The sequence below is a fragment of the Vanacampus margaritifer genome, chromosome 3 (assembly GCF_051991255.1).
Source record: "Vanacampus margaritifer isolate UIUO_Vmar chromosome 3, RoL_Vmar_1.0, whole genome shotgun sequence".
NCBI lineage: Eukaryota > Metazoa > Chordata > Actinopteri > Syngnathiformes > Syngnathidae > Vanacampus > Vanacampus margaritifer.
Window position 1 is genome coordinate 3,203,874 of NC_135434.1, and position 18,511 is coordinate 3,222,384.

The 18,511-nt window shown below is 39.9% G+C and overlaps 1 protein-coding gene and 1 long non-coding RNA gene across 6 annotated transcripts in view; one reads left to right on the forward strand and one right to left on the reverse strand.

Annotated features, from left to right (window-relative positions):
• The window catches only part of LOC144048732 (uncharacterized), a 39,595-nt gene that overhangs the window by 10,802 nt on the left and 10,282 nt on the right, over positions 1 to 18,511 (reverse strand). For both annotated transcript variants that reach the window (XR_013293414.1, XR_013293415.1), the window contains exon 2: positions 860 to 948. This is a non-coding gene — a long non-coding RNA (uncharacterized LOC144048732). The remainder of the gene's footprint in view (positions 1 to 859; positions 949 to 18,511) is intronic.
• adamts3 (ADAM metallopeptidase with thrombospondin type 1 motif, 3) overlaps positions 1 to 18,511 on the forward strand; it is a 103,633-nt gene that overhangs the window by 9,885 nt on the left and 75,237 nt on the right. For all 4 annotated transcript variants that reach the window (XM_077560993.1, XM_077560995.1, XM_077560994.1 and 1 more), the window contains exon 4: positions 6,216 to 6,372. In XM_077560993.1, the coding sequence (XP_077417119.1) occupies positions 6,216 to 6,372 (157 nt within the window). The remainder of the gene's footprint in view (positions 1 to 6,215; positions 6,373 to 18,511) is intronic.

Here is an 18,511-nt window from a genome sequence, read left to right on the forward strand (position 1 = left end):
AAATAAAAAAAACGAGATTATTAAAATAAAATAAATATAAAAATAAATATGTAAATAGAATTATATATCAATCAATCAATAAAAATGCTCTGCTCGCACATTTATTTATTTCATGCTTCAGACACTCTGAAAAAAAGTTGATGTTCTTGGCTATAAAACGACCAAACAAAACAAAAACACCTGCTGTGATTTTTTTTTTTGAGCTTGTAAAATAGATCAAATGCATGTTCCTTTGGTCGTAATGACAGTGATTGGTAAGGTTTGCGCACACCTGCTCTTTTTCATCGTTAACATTGCAAATACAGTTGTCACCGTTAGGCAAAGGCGGAAAAAATACTCACACTGCACTTAAGTTGAAGTACTTGTGTCATAAAAGACTGGTGAAACAAAGTCATGTTGGAGAAAGTAGTAAAGTAAAAGTATGAAATGAATGTACATAAATATGAAAGGAAAAATTTACATTTACCGTCAATTATACACAATACACTAGGGGCGTGTCGAAAACCAATTTTGATTTAAAAGATGCAACAATAACATTTTTTTATCAGATTAATCACATCTTAAAATTTTGATGAATCACTTCATTAAAAAAAGCCTCTTTTTTTATCAACATTTTCCCACCGCCAAATTTGAAGAGCGCCTGTTATGTGTTAATTCTTTCGACATTTAATGTTATGAGGACGTCTTCAACATTTTTTGATCCACTGCACCCTCTCATTCTCCCCTTTTTTTTATTCAGTTAATTCCTTGCATAATCTAATACTAATATATATATATATAAAATAGACATACTGTACACTCAAGTAAATATCCATGAAAAATGAATACAGTAAAAACGCATCTGTTTGCTAATTCCCACCAGGTGCTGGGGGTGTTCCGCATTTTCCATCTTCCTCGGCTTCTCCTTCTTCTTGTGTGGGTCACATGGCCGGAGAAGGCAGCACATGGCTAGAAAGCGAGAGAGAGAGAGAGAAAAAAATGATAAGAGCAAACAAGTCAGGAATGCAGCTGACCTCTATGTCTTCGAGTGGGCGGAACGCTTCGTCGTTCCCATCCTCCTCAAAGTTCACGTCTGCGGCCCCCCCCCGTGTAAACTACTACGCACGCGCACATATACACGCGCACACGCATATACTGACTTTTCTTGTCACCGCGTTGATTCTTCAAATTCTGCACACGTTTCTTTCCCACCAAGCATGGCTTTTCCCCCCCGTTTCTGTTTTATCTGCTTTAATGTGAGCCAAATCCTAGTGAACTCGTGAAAATCAGAGTTTGCAAGTGACCAATGTGTTGCGAAATTGAGCGTGTTGTTTGACACTGAAGCCAAGTCTGGTGATGTGGCCATTGATGGTGATTCAACGGCTCTCCGTGTTTGTCCCAAAAATTTTGTGAAAATAAATAAATCCATAAGGAATGTAACCAACCAACAAATGAACAAAACGATTAACTAGTTACCGGACAAAATGCTTAGTTAACTAAAGTATGGCCTAACTAGTTCACAGATATGAACAAAATAAATTAACAAACAATTTTACAGACAAATGATCCACATAGCTAACAATCAAACAAATGACGTTGTTAACTAAATAACACCCAAAAGAACAAACTATTTTAATAAAGCAGACATATACAACCCAACACTGTTAACAAACAAAGGAACCAAGAAAGGACTTAACTAGTGAACAAATGAAATATATAACAGCCCTAATAAACAAATGAACAAATTCAAACATCCAACACACAAAACGTTCTAGCTCGTTAACAAATGAACAAACTAGCTAGCGAATTAAATAACAACTGAAAGAACGACTTAATGAGAAACTAACTAGTAACTACCAACTGCCTAACTAATAAATAAACGGAGGAAGGAATTACGCAACTAAAAAACCTCCGAACAAATCAACTAAATAGTAAATGTGCTAAGTAGCTAACTACGGAACAAACAAAGGCTAAATTAACAACCTAACCCAACCGGAATAACTAACCTAGCTCGTGAAAAAATAAACTACCAAACGGATGACAGAACTAACTTCCTAATCAACGAACATGCACAAACACAAAATAAATTAACTACCTAACCACCAGCGAAGAACAAATTAGCTAACAAAGGAACAAAAAAACGACTTAGCTAATAAACGAACTCGGTTACATTGCTAACTAACAACAAAAGCTCACCACTTGCCAAATGACCACATGGAAAGAAAATAGATGAGCAGGATAAACACAATATAGTTAGTGCTGAGTGAGTAGCTATAAGTAAAATTGGGGAAAATTCACAGATTTAACGTTGCGTGAAAGAGTCAAAACAGTGGTACTTGTCAAGTCAAATTAATGTTCCCCTTTGAAGTGAATGGAAATTTCATTAATCCGTTCTAGCCCCTCAAAACCCACCACCATTTTTTCATTACATTTTCATAAATAAAAATAGCACTATCGTATAAAAACATCGCAAAAGACAATGAAAGATTTCTTTTTAAGTGTAATTACTTTACATACTGTGTAGTATTTGTGAGTTGGATGTGTGCCCTTAAGGGGGCGTGGCCTGCATGCAAGTGTTCTCGTTTTAGATTTCTGTCTAAAGCCAAAGCCATTGCCATCTGAAAATGTTCAATTAATTGTTCATCCCGACTTATAATTCAAGGATAGCCCAATACGGGGAAGACAACGGCAGGTGTTTAACAGAGACTTGCGCCATTTGCTGGTCCGAAACAAAAAAAAAAAAAAAAGGGATCAAGACTCCTGTGTTCCATCACTTTAATGCCCCCGGCTTCAAGCCCGGGCCAAGCAGACAGCGCTGGCCTGCCAAGAACAACATGTGGCATTCAGCTGAAGGGCTCCAGTTTGTCAGAAACGGACCCTTTCAGTGCGAGAACCTCTTAGAGGGCTCGCTATGAGGCGGGACAGTAGCACCTTTCACCCGCGGTGTTGTTCAAAGGTGTGTTTGCTTTGCAGAAATGCGAGCAAACCTTCGTCATCATTAGCTGCCATTTTCATCCGCCGGCTTGAAAGCGGCACGCATCTCCAGTTCTTGTCTTTCTCAAAATACGCACGAGAAACAACCGGGGAGAATAAATCGTCACGTTTAGAACTGTCCGGTTCTTGGTCATTGTTATTCTTTGACCACAGACATTTTTGGCCCAGCAGCACCTTCTATATTTAAAAATTCAGTCTCCAAAATCAGTTTGACTTCTCAAAATGAAATTTGGTGAGCATGTCTAAGCACACAAAAAGTCTCATAAACCCATGCCTAAAAAGAGTCTGCCATTTTTGTTTGAAGCGGACATCTTAGCCCAGTCGATATTTATACTTAAAAATTCATCCCCCAAAGCCAGTTTCACTTAGCAACAAGAAATTTGGTATGTATGTCTATCATAAGTAAAACTAGCAAAAAGCTTCAAGAACCCATGCCTGAAAAGTCACAGAAAATCTGCCATTTTGGTTGGGAGCGGCCATTTTGACTCTGTAATACCTATAAAAAATAAAAAAAAACAATAGCCCACCTTATATAATTTTAGATTTAAGCATTCAACCTTCAGTCAGTTTGTCTTGGCAACATGGAATCTGGTAGACATGTCAAAATGCCCCCCCCCCCCCCCGCCCCAAAAAAAAGACACACTTGACAAAACCCAACAACACTTTTTGCAAACAAAACACTTTGAATGTGGATCTTCTGCGCCAGGTTCTCTCGCGCAAGTAAAGATGTTAACTACCACGTTAGCTACGTGTGCTAGCTCCCAACTGGCTGTTTAAATGAGTGGTTGAACGAATGAGTGGATGAGACAATTTTATGACTGAATTTGAATAATCGCTGACCACGTTTTTTGGCATTGATCTTTCGACTCGCCCGTACCGAAACTCTCTGTGACCGTTGGTGAAGATGTCAACTACGACGTTAGCTTTAGGCGTTGACTTGCTAGCTGCCATTATGCTTACAGCTTGTGCCATGTTTTAAACATTTGTCGAGGTAAAAAAAAAGAAAAGAAGATCATTTGCAACCTCAGTGGAAAACATTTCTAAGTCAAATCGGCTTTGTCGCTGTCTCATTTTCGCTTCCTAAGCTTATTTATCTCAAATCTGCCTCCGCCTGCAGCTACAGATTACTAATATAATGTGTTTTGCAGCAGTTTGCTCACCAGTGGATCAATTATTGTTATTATTCCAATATTTTTTCCATTATTACCTAGCTGGACTTTTTCGTGGTTGTTATTCAACATTACTTGTTCTCTTAACAAGCAGAGTTTTTGTTGTTGTTTGAAAAAGGTTAATGTCTCGGTACAGGGCGCCGGTTACTTCGGGTCTTATTAAAGCTTCTGTTTGGGTGAAAGCAGACTGCGGTGTTGCAAACAAACCACCGTGAGGTTACTAATTGGACTTTTTGACAGTCTAGTGACCTGGCAATACCCCCCCGCCGTCTCACTATCGACAGTTTAAAGGCACTACATACTGTACATATGACGGGAAAGCTGCGTTTTCATCAAGCAGTCGAGTTGATGACATTTATTAGGCTAAATCCATGCTTTTTTTTTTTATCTGTCTGTTGGAGTAGCCAAAAATTGTATCAATTCATTGATTAATCAACAGCTAATCGATTATCAAATTTTAATCAACAACTATTGATTAATTTGATAATAAACAGTTAATTATAGCCCACGGAATTTTTTTCTGGTGCTTTAATTTTAACTGTCCAACATTTGATTATTTTGATTTATATTGTTATTTAAGTCGCAATGCATTTAGTGCGTAGTGACATCGAATGGCGGCAGGCTCTCTGCCGAGCAATGCGAAACGTCTATAAAGATAGCAAGGTAAGACTCGTAGCGTTCCTAAAGAAACAACATGCGATCGGGAGAGACCCCTCCCTCCCCCACTCCATGCTCTCGTCATTCACCAGACACATTCAAAAGTTTTGATCGTCTCTTTAGGAACGCTGTAAAGAAAAATGCTAACTTATGTAACTTTTGGGAATTTTATAGTAGTCTTGTTTCAACCTGCACAACGTTTAAGACTTAGTAAACTTAACATGCTGATCGCAAGCGACAATCGTACGGCAGCTAGCATGAAAAGCTAACATAGCGGTCTCCACTCAGCCCCCCTTCTTGTCCAACGGAGTGACTCTATCAAAGGCGTTTGGCCCCAAAAAGGCTGTCAAGGTATTTTCCCGAGATATACCAGCGAGACGTTCGCTATATGTGCTCTGTCCGACATTCCACTGCAAAAGTCGGGAATGGAAATGTGTCAAAGAGGCAAAAGGATAGCCAAGACCTTGAAGCCGCATTAACGACCTTTTAAAGCATTCGCTCCAGGCAGCAAACTCCCAGGGGAAATATCCCACTCTTTGCCCGCTAAATGCTCCATTATGTGCAGGAGCAGCAAACTGCCGATGTTTGCCACCGGCCGGCCACTCACTGGGCCTCCGTGAACTCTGTTTTCGTTTTTGACATTGTAGCAACCGCTCCGTAGTTAACGCGTTAACCTGGCTCACCACTAGGGGGTGGGGCAACGTATCAATATCTTCATGTATCGTGTGGTTTCTTGTGTACTTAAAACCAAAGGTGGGCACTTCCCTAAATCGTCAATTCCGGTCAATGACAATGCCCACCTTTTGGCCAGTGCTTGATAATGCGAAGCCTCACAAAATTGCACGGAATGAGAAGGACCGTGTGTACCCACCGTGATCGGCAGAAGTAATGCTTCACTCTGTGTATTTTTTCAAGGCTTCGCGTCATTGTACACTAACCAAAAGGTGGGCATCATCATTGACGAGAATTGACGATTGACAGAAGTCCCCACCTTTGCTTAAAACAACCACATGGCCTCCGCTACCTGGGTGCTAACATACAATGGGAAACTCCATAGACACACAGGCTAACAATTAGCATCAATGTGGTGGTGTTGTTACCCCATAAACAACAGATAGTGCTGCAATATATGTAGACAGACCAGGCATAAATTCTTTATCTTCTGCAAAGAACCACTTAATGTCTGTCTCATACTGCCCCCTGGTGGCCAAGGCATGTACAACACAATTAGAGGACAAAGTGTGACAAAAAGTTTAATTATTTTCAATTGTATATATTTGTCATGACTATGTTTTATAAAGTATATAATAGATTATTTTTACTCCTACAGTGATGGACAGTTCCGACGCTTTCTTGTTTTCTCCTGATGATGTTCTAGTTGTTCGCTGAGCCCTCATGAGTCATTGTGCGTTTCAGGCCGGCATGATCCGGACAGACGCGGACGAGTATTTCATCGAACCTCTGGAGAGGGGCACCCAGGAGCTGGAGGACCAGGGCAGAGTTCACGTGGTCTACCGCAGGTCGGCCGTGCTGCGGGGCCCGTCCGACATCTCGGTGGACTACCACACGCCAGGTAGGACGCAAGAAATGGTTGCCTACTTTTCGATTGAATGACACCGTTGAATAGGTTTGGTCTTATGTGAACTGCCACCTACTGGATTGGAGATGTATTGCAGTTACTTTTTAAAAACATTTGTCATCCGTGACTTCGAAATTTCTGGTTTACAAAAGAATAAAATAAAAAGCACTTGTTTTTTTAGATTGGTCATTTGTAAAAAAAAAAAAAATGACACGACAGTAGTAAATGATCCATATGAACACTGGAAAAAAAACAAAAAACAGCCATCTCTGGCATCTTGTGCCAATAATGTCATATACAAGAAACCACAGCGCAATCAGAGACAGAAGGTGTGACTTATTGCTTTCAAGTTTTATTTTTGATGGATTGTTTTTCTGTGGCGTGGTGGTTTCGTGAGGATGACGTTTATGATGAAAGTTGATTTAGTTTTTTTTATATTTAAAAAAAAAGTTGAATATGGATTTGTATTGTTTTCTTAAAAAGTAAAGTAGGCAGGAATTGTACATGCATAAGCATATGTCACATTCTTGCGAAACAACCTAAAAATGGCGGCGAGTAAATGCGATATTTCAAAAAATTTTTTTAGATTAAATAATATATGTAGCTAAATAGCAGTTTATTAAAAAAATATGTGTACATTGAAGATATAACAGAAAGTTTTGACTTCTTGGGTTTAGCTCCTCTTTTAAAAAAAGCCATAGATGCTACGTATATTCTCAGTCTTGCATAGTTGACAAAAATGAAAAAAAAAAAAAATCCACCCTTAGACGAATCCTTAGCCAAATGTAACTGCTTCATAATTTCCTCGACATCTGTGAAGTAGTCTATGCATAATCTTGTAGAGCAGGGATGAAAACAACATCCATTTCAGTGGAGGTAACAAAAAATGGTGTCGAGTAGCTTCGGCTGTGAAATTGACATAAAAATATTCATTTGCAACCGAGAGATTGTGTTCGGCGCTGCCATTTTGTTGCTTAATCCCACTTTTGAACATCAACTCAGTGCAAACGCCACTTCCAGTAAGTAGTCTTTGCATCATTTTGTAGAAACAGGGATGAAAGCTTTTCACTATTGGAGGTAAAAAGTATATTTTCAGCGGCTTCATCATCAAAATACTCATTTGCCCCAAAGAGATAGCGTGTCAAGTTGTTGCTTGACCCCAATTTTGAGCACATTACACCCACTCAGAGCAAACTCCACCTCCCGTTAACTCCCGTTTAAAAAAAATCAAGGTGTTAAATTCCCCCTTTTCATTGCCTTGTTGCGCAATTTCCCAGCTCGATGCGTCACACGGGTTTCTATCTATCAGGACGTAATCTCTTCGAGGAGATAACGGCAATCTTTTGAGTGTGTTTCCTCTGGAATCGTCAAAACAGATGAAACAAGATGTTTAGCGCAAACCTCAGCTGATTGCGGCGCGTGCCTTGTCGCGATCCCATCAGTCGACGACGTGCATGGAAATGCCGCAGTGCGGAGCTCATCAGATGCTTTCCCCGTTTACTCCATTTTCCGTTTAATCCTCTTAGTTTGTATCACAGCGCATCAGGTATTTTTATTTCACTGCCAGTCGTAATAATGCTCAACTGATAACAGATTTCATGGCAAAGTTATGTGCTTGTTTTAAATGAAACTGATGTGGTGGTGGGGCCCGCGGGGTTGCTAATGCCTGAAATATAGCAGGCTTCACACACATTCAATCTTCTGTAAAGACGGTACATTCGACCCGCAGACCATTAAATCTACAGTCGCGGAAAAAAATTATTTGTCGTGTTGATTTTTAATGCCACCCTAATACAATTAAAGGTACGTTTGTTAAGAGCAAGGAATATGACAACAAAAATTGCTTGCAAAAGCTTTTTTGAGCGCTAAAAAGCTAAAGCTAGCTAAAACTAGCTTTAAGAGCAGTTTTTTTTATATTAACCAAAATCACTGACAATACAATTAACCGTAAGCTTGTCGAATCGAACATAGAGCATTATGGATTCCGCTATATTTTGTTGTGTTCATTGTATGGTACCAATGCATTAAAATGCACCAAAAATTGAAAAAAAAAAAAATTCTGACTGAAGTCTCTCTTATCTGTGAGTCACTGGTTGCTTTGACATTTCACTTATTTCATGCTGAGCAACTTAACAATTCTTCCACCTAAAAGAAGAAAAACACGTGTGCAGTGGCGACCTTTCGTATCGACCGCTCGCTCACATGATGTTATGCCACCATTTCTGCAATTAATGTCAGCTCTACTGAATACTTTCTACCAATATATATATATATATATAATGTACTTTTTATGAACAGAGTTTGACTTGATTCTTCTGTGAATGATTGTGCTGTATGAAAATGGCTTCTCACAATGGACGCTAGTTAGCTAGTTGCTAAATGTTTTGTTTTGCTGTTGCTAATTTTCATCCATTACCATTGTTTAATTTGGATCATCTGTGACTGTTTTGGTACATTCTAGTCCTATCTGTTAACATGTCATGCTCGTTGCTAGCTAGGGCAGATGTTTTGACCAGCTTTTGCTCATCTAAGGACTTTATTTGGATCTTTTGTGACCGGTGTGGTGCTTTCCATTGCTTTGATGTCAAAGTGAGGATGTAGAATAGACTGCTCACACTAGCCACGAGCTACCTGGCCCGACTTAAGTGACATTTACCATTGTTTTATTTTGTCTACTTGCCATTTTCAGCCATAGCTGGTAGACTGCTACGTTAGCTTCTCGTGCTAAACCCTACCTAGATGGTTCCCAATTTAAAGGTCCCATGCTATAATTTGTGTTCATTTTTATAAACTCTGATGTCCCTTTATTAGGTTTGTAAGCTAATGTATTTCTGGACTAAAGTCTTAGAAAAACTTTCCGCTATTTTGGACTGTAGGATACCTTTATCTCCAAACTTGTGTTTGCTAGGTGACCTAACAACAACTGACTTACCACATAAACAATTTCAGTCTACACTTGTAGCCCTTACTATCGCTAAAAAAACAATTCTTGTTAACTGGAAAAATAAACAAACTCTGAATATCGACCAATGGTCTAACCTCCTCATAAATCACATTTTAATGGAAAAAATATCTGCCTCAAATAAAAACCAAATATCAAAATTTATAGAAACATGGTCTACGTATATAGAATTTTTTAACCTAATTCCGGTTACTTAATTCTGTCTGTTAGCGAGAGCCACTACATCGTGATAACTTACATTGATGTTTCTGCATTTGGCAATTTATTATTATATTATATTATTAGTATGGGATTTTTTTTTAATGGGCTTTAGGTGAACTGATGAATACACACACGCTCGCACGCACGCACGCACACACACACATGCACATTCTCACCCACATACAAAAAAAAAGTATATATGTATATGTATATATATATGTATATGTATTTTAAAAGAAAAAAGAAAAAAACATTTATTAAATTTTTTTAATTGATTTGTTAAAAGAAAAAAAAAAAAGGTTTGTAAGCTAATTTGGGTTGGAAATGCCCTTTTGTAAAATATTCCACATGACATGGGCAGATTTCTCATTAATATTTGACATATAGATGAGATTTGCTCTGAATGTAACAATGTTGTCCTTAATTTGATATGTAGAATACCCCGGCAAAGTGAGTGTATGTGTAGGTAATGCTATTGCTAGCTTGGTTCAATGGAAAGTTAGCTGCAACCCCCAGCTGACCGACAGATAGCCCACCTGCCCCAACTAACAGTATTTTCTATACATTTTTGCTTTAAAATAAATGTAAATGTGTTTAAAAGTGATTGTTAATACATTTAAATGTTTTCAAAGCAAATAGGAGTTCACATATCCCACACTGCTAAGTTAGCATCCTGCGCTACACGCTCGCCTACTTGGGAGACTCCTCAACCTTTCCAACGAGGTCACGTAGGCTGTGGGAATTCTGCTTATCCCACCGTCCGCGTAACAAGCGTCTTATTTCTTGCTTGGTTGTTCAGCTCGGCGCATTCTGCTGGCACTCCTCGAAGCAAAACAGCCGCGCGGCATGTCGTGTTTGCCCGTAAAACAAACGCGCGCCGTGCCGTGCGCCAACCAAAGCAAACAGCGCGGCGGCCGAGAGGATTACACGAGGCGAGGTGTTAATCGTCGGCCGGCGTGTTGTTTCTTTATCGGGAACAGATGATACCGTTGTGGAGGTGACTCACTTCCTGTTTGTTTATTTTTCTTCATTGTACGGAGAAGATTAAGCCATGAATGGCTCGAGGTCGACACAACGTGTGACATGCAGAATGACCTTCCTTACCCTTTTGTTCGGCCATGTGCTACATATAATTGGATTTCATTCATTTAAAAAAAAAATAATTACATCATTCTTGGTATTGTATTTTAGTACATGACCTCGTTAACTTGATGTTAACCTTAAAAATGTGTGGAAACGTCAAAATCCATGATATAGACCGTATAAAAACATGCAGCTACACAATTTAACAACATGTTAAACAATCCCAGTACACCCACAGTGGATGTTTTATTAGGTACACCCACACCATAAAATGAGATCCAACACATTGAGATGAGTCAGAAATTCTAATCAAGTCCCTTTTACACTATCTTTTTCGTAGCCTGTTTTGAGGGCCGGTCCTGTCTCATGCAAATGACCAACTCCCTTCGACTGCGGGGTCAATGCTTAGAATGGCTTTTGTTGCCATGACAACTAGGAGTGATGCTCGGGGATGGTTACTTGTTAAGCCCGGAATCTAATAAAGCTAGCTTGTTTTGAGTGGGCGGTCCTGTCTCATGCGAATGAAATACTGTCTATCCCCTTCCAGTGTGGGGCCAATGACTTAAGTTTAACGGTAGGCATGGCTCAATGGATTGTATTTTCACTGGCGGAGGCAGAACTTCGCCATCAAACCACCTAAATTAGCATGTTAAACGAGGTAGCCAAATAATAAAAACTCCCATTTACATACGTCTTCTTTAAAAGAGTTTGTCACCCAACAAAGTTTTTCTGAAGAACTTCTCTAGTGGTGAAGAAACCTGACAGTCAGTCAGTTCGCGAAACCTCCAAGCAGATGGTCTGTGGTTTTGCCGACCGTCTGTAAGCTGCTTTTGTATTCGCCTGGAGGGCAAAAAGGAATGGGGGGGGGGGGTGGTTGGGCATAGCGTGAGAAGACAAAATAGTGAAAAGTGACCGTGCGTCTCACTTCAACATGCGCATTAAAAAGCGTCGCGAGGCATCAGTTCTTGCCAGTTGGGTGTCAAGGTGAAATGTGCCCTGACTGTTTTGGCGTCTGCCTGGTGGCAATCCAAACGCAGGGAAACATTTCATCATCCGCTTGCACTGTGTGAATAACAATCAAGAGTCCTCATGACTGGAAAGTGGAGCTCCCTCAGTCCAGGTAATTGCTGCCTCCAAGTGACATCACCATGTTATTTGGGGTCGAGTGTTTATTTGACCAAGAATACGACGTACCAAGTAACGCCTACCATACCAAACTGTGTTTGATTTTAAGAGATTCAATACAGAAAAAAGGAGCTAATATTGGACGAATAAATCAACCAGACGATTAATCGGTCGAGCCCTGAACTCAATATGAGTTCCATCAAGGATTGGAATAGATGACCTAGATGGAGTTTTAGTAGCAAATTTGAAATAGCGGATGTATGAGTGAGTGGGATTTACATTTTAAAGAAAGAGTAGTGGTTCTAAGAATGACCCCTGTGGGACCCCTTTTTCTAAGGTAATGACATCACAGACATCACCAACCCTAACAGCCTGTGTGTGACCTAAGAGCTCATAAACCAAGCAAGCACCTTTTGGCTAAGCCCTCAGAAGGGTATCCATCAAAAACTTTTGATAGCTGGATAAAGGAACACAGAATGTCCTTTTTTCTATAGGAGCTTTAATGTCACGAAAGACGTTAAGGCATGCGGTCACAGTGTTGTTCTTGGTTGTAAAAGCAGACTGCAACATTTTGTTCCGACGGAGAGGTTGGAGATGGGGCAATCATTCAGTTGAGAAGGATCTCGAGACACAAGGGCTTGTTTCAAGGATTGTTATCAGGGCATTTTTCATCTGAAATAGAAAGTTTATATACCATACCTTAGTCCATAATTGGAGTGGCGACTTTTATATAGAAGGGGTCGATGCCATCAGGCCAGCAGACTTTTTCGGGGTCTTACGTTTGCAAAGCATTGGACATCAAAAAAGGAGACAAAACAAAAGGGAGATAATTTGAATTAAAAGTAGGCAGATTAGAGGATTTAGAGGAATTTGTACTACTTGGCCGGGAAACAGGATGTACTGGAAATCATCAAGACTAAGCCCAGCCTTTTTGAAATGGATTTTATGAGGGTGATGCTGATAACAAAATTTGGCTGAATAAAATTCAAGATAACCGATTAAAAAAAAAAAAATATATATATATATATATATATAGTTAACTCATTTGTTCCCCAAAACGTATTAATACGTTCTATTGTAAATATTACCATGCTCCCAAAGACGAAATGTATCTTTTTTTATGCTAGAGCATACAAAAGGCTTTGATGCAGCCTCTCAACTTCAAAGAACGGTTAAAGAAATGGTAGTTAATACAAAAACGGCCAGCAGGTGGCAGCAGAGTATAAGAGATCAACCAGGGCCATGTTGCAAAAATCTCTTTGCCCCACCGTTTTACACAGATTTGTGAATAATGATGAAACTTAGCTGTATTCTAATGCTAAGTGCTGCAAAACGGAAATAGATACAAATATACTTGTTATTTTTTTCCCGATGAAAGAAGAGACTCTATTTTTTCTTTTAGTAGGTTTCATGTTTTCATAGCAATAGAACACAATATTCTGTGGGTCTTGCAAAATCAGTCAAAATCCAGTAAAACAGCCGTGAGCGACGGGGGTTCCTTCAGTGAAAATGGCTGCGAGTGAACAAGTTAATAAAGTAACAATACATTTGGCCACTTAATCCTTACAAATTATGGGCAGAACATTTGACTGTTTTACAATACTTTGTTTTGTCATATTTCTTTAACTTGACAGCATAGAGAAAAATTGGTAAAAAATCAGCAGATTTGTTTTGCTTGGGGACGAGGATTGTTTCAATATCATTATCTTTGTTACGTTGTCATTTGTTAACTCATTCACTCCCAGCCATTTTCACAGAATCAGTCCCCTTCACTGCAGCTGTTTTACTGGATTTTGACTGATTTTGTAAGGCCCACAGAATATTGTGTTCTATTGCTATAAAAACATGGTGGAACCTGCCAAAAGAAAGATTAGAGTCTCTTCTTTCATCAGGGAAAAGAAAAAGTAAATTTCTATCTGTTTCCGTTTCGCAGCAATTAGCATTCGAATATAGCTGAATTTAATCATTATTCACAAATCTATTTAGAAATGTGAGTAATGAGCTTTTTTTCAACATGGCCCCCGTTTGATTTCTGTTGCTCTGCTGCCACCTGCTGGCCGTTTGTGTAATTACTACAATTTCTTCAACCGTTCTTTGCAGTTGAGGCTTCATCAAAGCCTTCTGCTCTAGCATTAAAAAAACGTATAAATGTGTCTTTGGGACACTTAAAACATTTAAAATAGAAGGTATTTAGACATGTTTGGGAGCAAATGAGTTAATGTGTAAAAAAAAAAAAAAATCTTCAGAAATGTTATTTAATTTTATATGAGCTATCATCGGCCGATTAAACCGATTAATCCTGTGAGGCCCTAATTAGTTTCTAGTCAGAAATGAGAGTCATTTACCCTCCAGCTATTCTTTTAGTCTGTAAAGTTTTCACTGTGCTTCAAAACTTTGAGTGGTTGTTTGAAGTAATCGAAGTTAAGGACAGCTTCAGAGTCTTTTGATGGCGAGGTGCTAATTTGGTTCATACCGGTAAGGTGTAACAAAATTTGTGAGTTAAAAAAAAAATGCTTTCAATGCTCAAAATGTGTTAGGTATTGTATAAGCAATTTCTTCTACTTGTTATTTGAGGCTGGTTCCCTAATTTCTCGAACGCAGCATCAGACAGCCAGTTCATGTTTTCCCTATTTGGCTAATACAACACGAGGCTAACTTTGAACTTTCCGCACTAATGAGTCCAAGTAGAGGTGAGTGTGTTTGAGCGTGGAGAGATGAAGGTTGCCATGGTGATGGAAATTCCGGAATTACAGTCCGAGCAGATGCTTGCCCCCACTCTACCCTCCCAGAGATCCTCTTATCAGGCCCGACAACCGCGGCCGAGTCCCTCGCCGTCTTGCAACTCTTTGGATATTAGCTTCCATTTTCACACCTCGGTGGAAATATGAGCAGGAGAAACCGAGTGTCTGGGGGCGCGTCGATGGCCGTCGCGGTCCGGCCGCATTCTGGAAGGCGCTCTGAGGCCGGCGGCCGTTTGTGGGGGAGGAGGCCGGCCGTGGCGGAGGGTTCTGGTGCGCAGCGAGGTGTCGTCACACTCCAAAGGGAGAAAAAAAAACCCACTGATTTATATTTGTCGCATGGACGTGCGAAGCTAAGAGCGGGGGAGGTTGAGGGCGGAGGAATTTGTTGAGATGGCAGAAAAAGGAGCGAGGTTGGAGGACGGACTGAGAAGTCTCATGACGTATGCGAAGTACAGTGATACCTTGACTTCACAGATCTTGAAGTGCCATGAATTATTTGTATAAACAGCTGATAGTAGTAAAGGTAATTATTGCCTCTTATTTAGGGCCCGACCAATATATAAATAATAAAAACATTTTTACTTGTTTATAACTGCTGTAAAGCATTAACCTTTTCTTTTATATAGTTTTATCTTATAACTCATTTTTCACACATTTGAGAAGAATTTGTGCCTTTGCGTAGTGTTATCTCACCTTGTGTGTATGTGCTCGCACAAGATTTGTGTGCGGATATTCGTTACTCGGAGGGAAAACACTCCCAAAGTCAATGCTAACTTCCTGTTAGCATTTGAATGGGATCCTCCCTCCGCTTTTAGCATTAGCACTAGGCTAGCGATGTTTTAAAAAACGAAGCGTGTTTTGTATTTAAATATACAGTGGATGTCATTCTTAACGCCGTGTGTTTAGTTTTACAGTTAACTCCAACTGCGGTGTCATTAAACGGCGTAAAGGAAATAACACACGGCTACACGCTTGCTAGCTGCTAATGCTACGCAAGCAAAACGGTGCGCTCGGGGTACTTTCACAGCATCGGAAACTTCGCCCATTTGGCCTGATTGGCTGATGTTTGAAGGCTAATTATCGGCCGATTAGTGTTTATTTTTTCACAAGTTTCAGAATTCCTGGCTTTCTTGAACACAGCATCAGAATGTTTTACCAGAGTAAAAGCTTTCCAGTTTGTTTTTGTGTGTGTGCGTGTGTCTCCACACCTTCGCTCATATCTCTAGTTGTTTAAGTGCAAAGATGGATTACCAGGTGTGGGGAAATCCACTTTGGGAAGTAATTTACTGAACCGTCTGCCGCCTGACTTCATTTAATGAAACTCTTGCGTCGCTAATCCTGGCGTCGTGATTCTCTCCATGCCCAAAAAGAAATGTCATCTTAAATACAGCCGTGGACGTGCGCGTCAAATCACTGCATTATGTGGACGAGACACCTTTTAAAGCAATTTACCTTCAGCAAGTTAACGACATGAAAGGTTACCTGGTGTCAGCCAGGATGGATCCTCTAATATATCGTAAACAGAAATAATTCCAGCTGGGTCAGACGGCAGCGCAAACACTCGGCAGCGTCCTTGCGTGTGTGCGTGTGCGCACAATGCCTGAAATAAATTAACGCGGCAAAGCTTTCAAGCGGCCGTCGGTGCAGATAAAAGGTGGCGATAAGATCCCCTCTCTCACTCGTCTGCATCATTAGCACCAGTAAATAAATACAAGCCAGCGCATAAAAAAAATATTAGTTTTGTTTGTGGGCTTGATGAAGCGGCGCCGAGTGTGACACGTTGACATGATGCAATACCGTATCTTCAGCTAGGCGGTGATATATTGCATTCTGGTGCAATATGTTATGATAACGTATGATATGATGTAGTGGATTATGGTACAACGTGTCATTGTGCAATATGTTGTAGTACTTTATGATACTTACGATACAACAAAAGCGCTACACTGTTACAATGAAATACGACATGTATGGTACAATACGATACAATGTTTATAATATGGGATGAGATGATGCAATACAATGTTACATCACAATAGGATATGGTACGATAAATATGAAACGATGCAATATGATGCAATTTGATATGCTATAATACAATATGGTGCACAATACATAACAATACAGCTAGCTAGCACCCTAGCAGGTAAATGAGCACCATGGGTGCTAGTTAGCTAGATAGCTAGCTAGCGCTTTAGCAGGTAAACGAGCACCATAGGAGCTAGCAGGTAAACGAGCACCATGGGTGCTAGCTAGCTAGATAGCTAGCTTTTTAGCAGGTAAACGAGCACCATAGGAGCTAGCAGGTAAACGAGCACCATGGGTGCTAGCTAGCTAGATAGCTAGCTCTTTAGCAGGTTAAACGAGCACCATAGGAGCTAGCAGGTAAACGAGCACCGTGGGTGCTAGCTAGCTAGATAGCTAGCTCTTTAGCAGGTAAACGAGCACCATAGGAGCTAGCAGGTAAACAAGCACCATGGCACTAGCACCTGAGGCTAAAGCCAAATTGTGGCAGGATTTTAACTTTCTGGACCTGGATTTGCCACCTTTGGTGATGAGACAGTCTGATATGGTACCAAATGTTTTAAACGGTACGTTCCGATATATTTCAATATGCCATGAGACGTAACCGTACAAAACGTTACTTAACGATACTTAACTCTACAATCTGATGTTATAATACAGTAGGTTGCGGTACACGACGATACGATACGATACATAAAAGCCCATAAGAGTTGATACAATATAATCCAATTTATGCTCCATCTCTGTCTGCATCATTAGCACCAGTAAATAAATAGAAGCGTGTGCTTGAAATCGACTTTTGTTTTCTCCAAGAAGCAGGCCTCGCTTCTAAAGATACTTTCCACGTCACCGCACGTCTGTTGGGTAAGTACCTTGCCGCGTTGGGATCACTTTTCCGTCGGAAACCTGGAGATAATTAGCCGCTCGGAGCCAAGGAAGTGTGGGATGGAAAAGACTTTGGGTGTGCGTGGAGGGATATTTGTGAATAAATGTGAATCATCATCATCATCATCATCATCATACCAGTCGCTTCTCATAAGTCACATGGCGGCTTTGTTTCTTTTTTTTTTCCCTCTTTCTGCTGCCGTCTTGTCAGCTAAATGCTTGAAATTCCTGCTACTTGTTGCGGTTACTAGAGAGAGACGCTCTCATCGGTCCACGCGCCAAGGTCGGTCCCGAGAACAAAGCGTTGCGGTGTTGTTTGTGGCTCTTTTTATTGCAAATATGATAAATGTCTTCGCACCAGGCCAAAGTGTGTGGGCTGCAGTCTGGAAATGATGCGGGACCGAGTCGCTTGTCGCTTGTTTGCCACGACTTGCTGGATTTTGTTGTTGTTGTTGTTTCGACTTGTTTACTTGGACTGATAATGAAGAGCAGACTTCTGCACAATACATTTAATTGAAAGAAAATACAGCAATTTGCGTAGAACAATAGCATTATTAGTTATTATATGCACTATATGATATAATACCATCCAAGTACAAGGAGTTATGATACAATACGGTTCGATACGTACGGTATGGCATGATACGATTAGAGCTGTCAAAATTAATCGATTAATCGACAAGCAATCGATTATCAAATTAATCGACAACTATTTAATAATCAGTCATTTTTTTTGTTTAAAATTGTCCAAATCCTCTGATTTCAGCACATCAACAGTAATTGTTCAATGATTTCTGTAGTCCTTCATGAAAATAGGACATTTGCAAACATCTGTTTTTACTTTGCAAAACAATGACTGAACCTGTAACATAGTGCAACATCAATCACCAGACGGCCCCGCCCCCCGTTTTTTATCACTATATAAATACAAAGTACGAAATAAACACGACTCATTGGTTAAAAAACTGTAATCAGGGAAAAAATGCTTTTGGAATGCACTTTAATGCAAAATTTAATTGAATCCGATTAGTCGATTGAATCAATTGAATAATCGATAGATCGATCGATTCTAAAAATATTCGATAGTGACAGCATCAGATATGATACGATT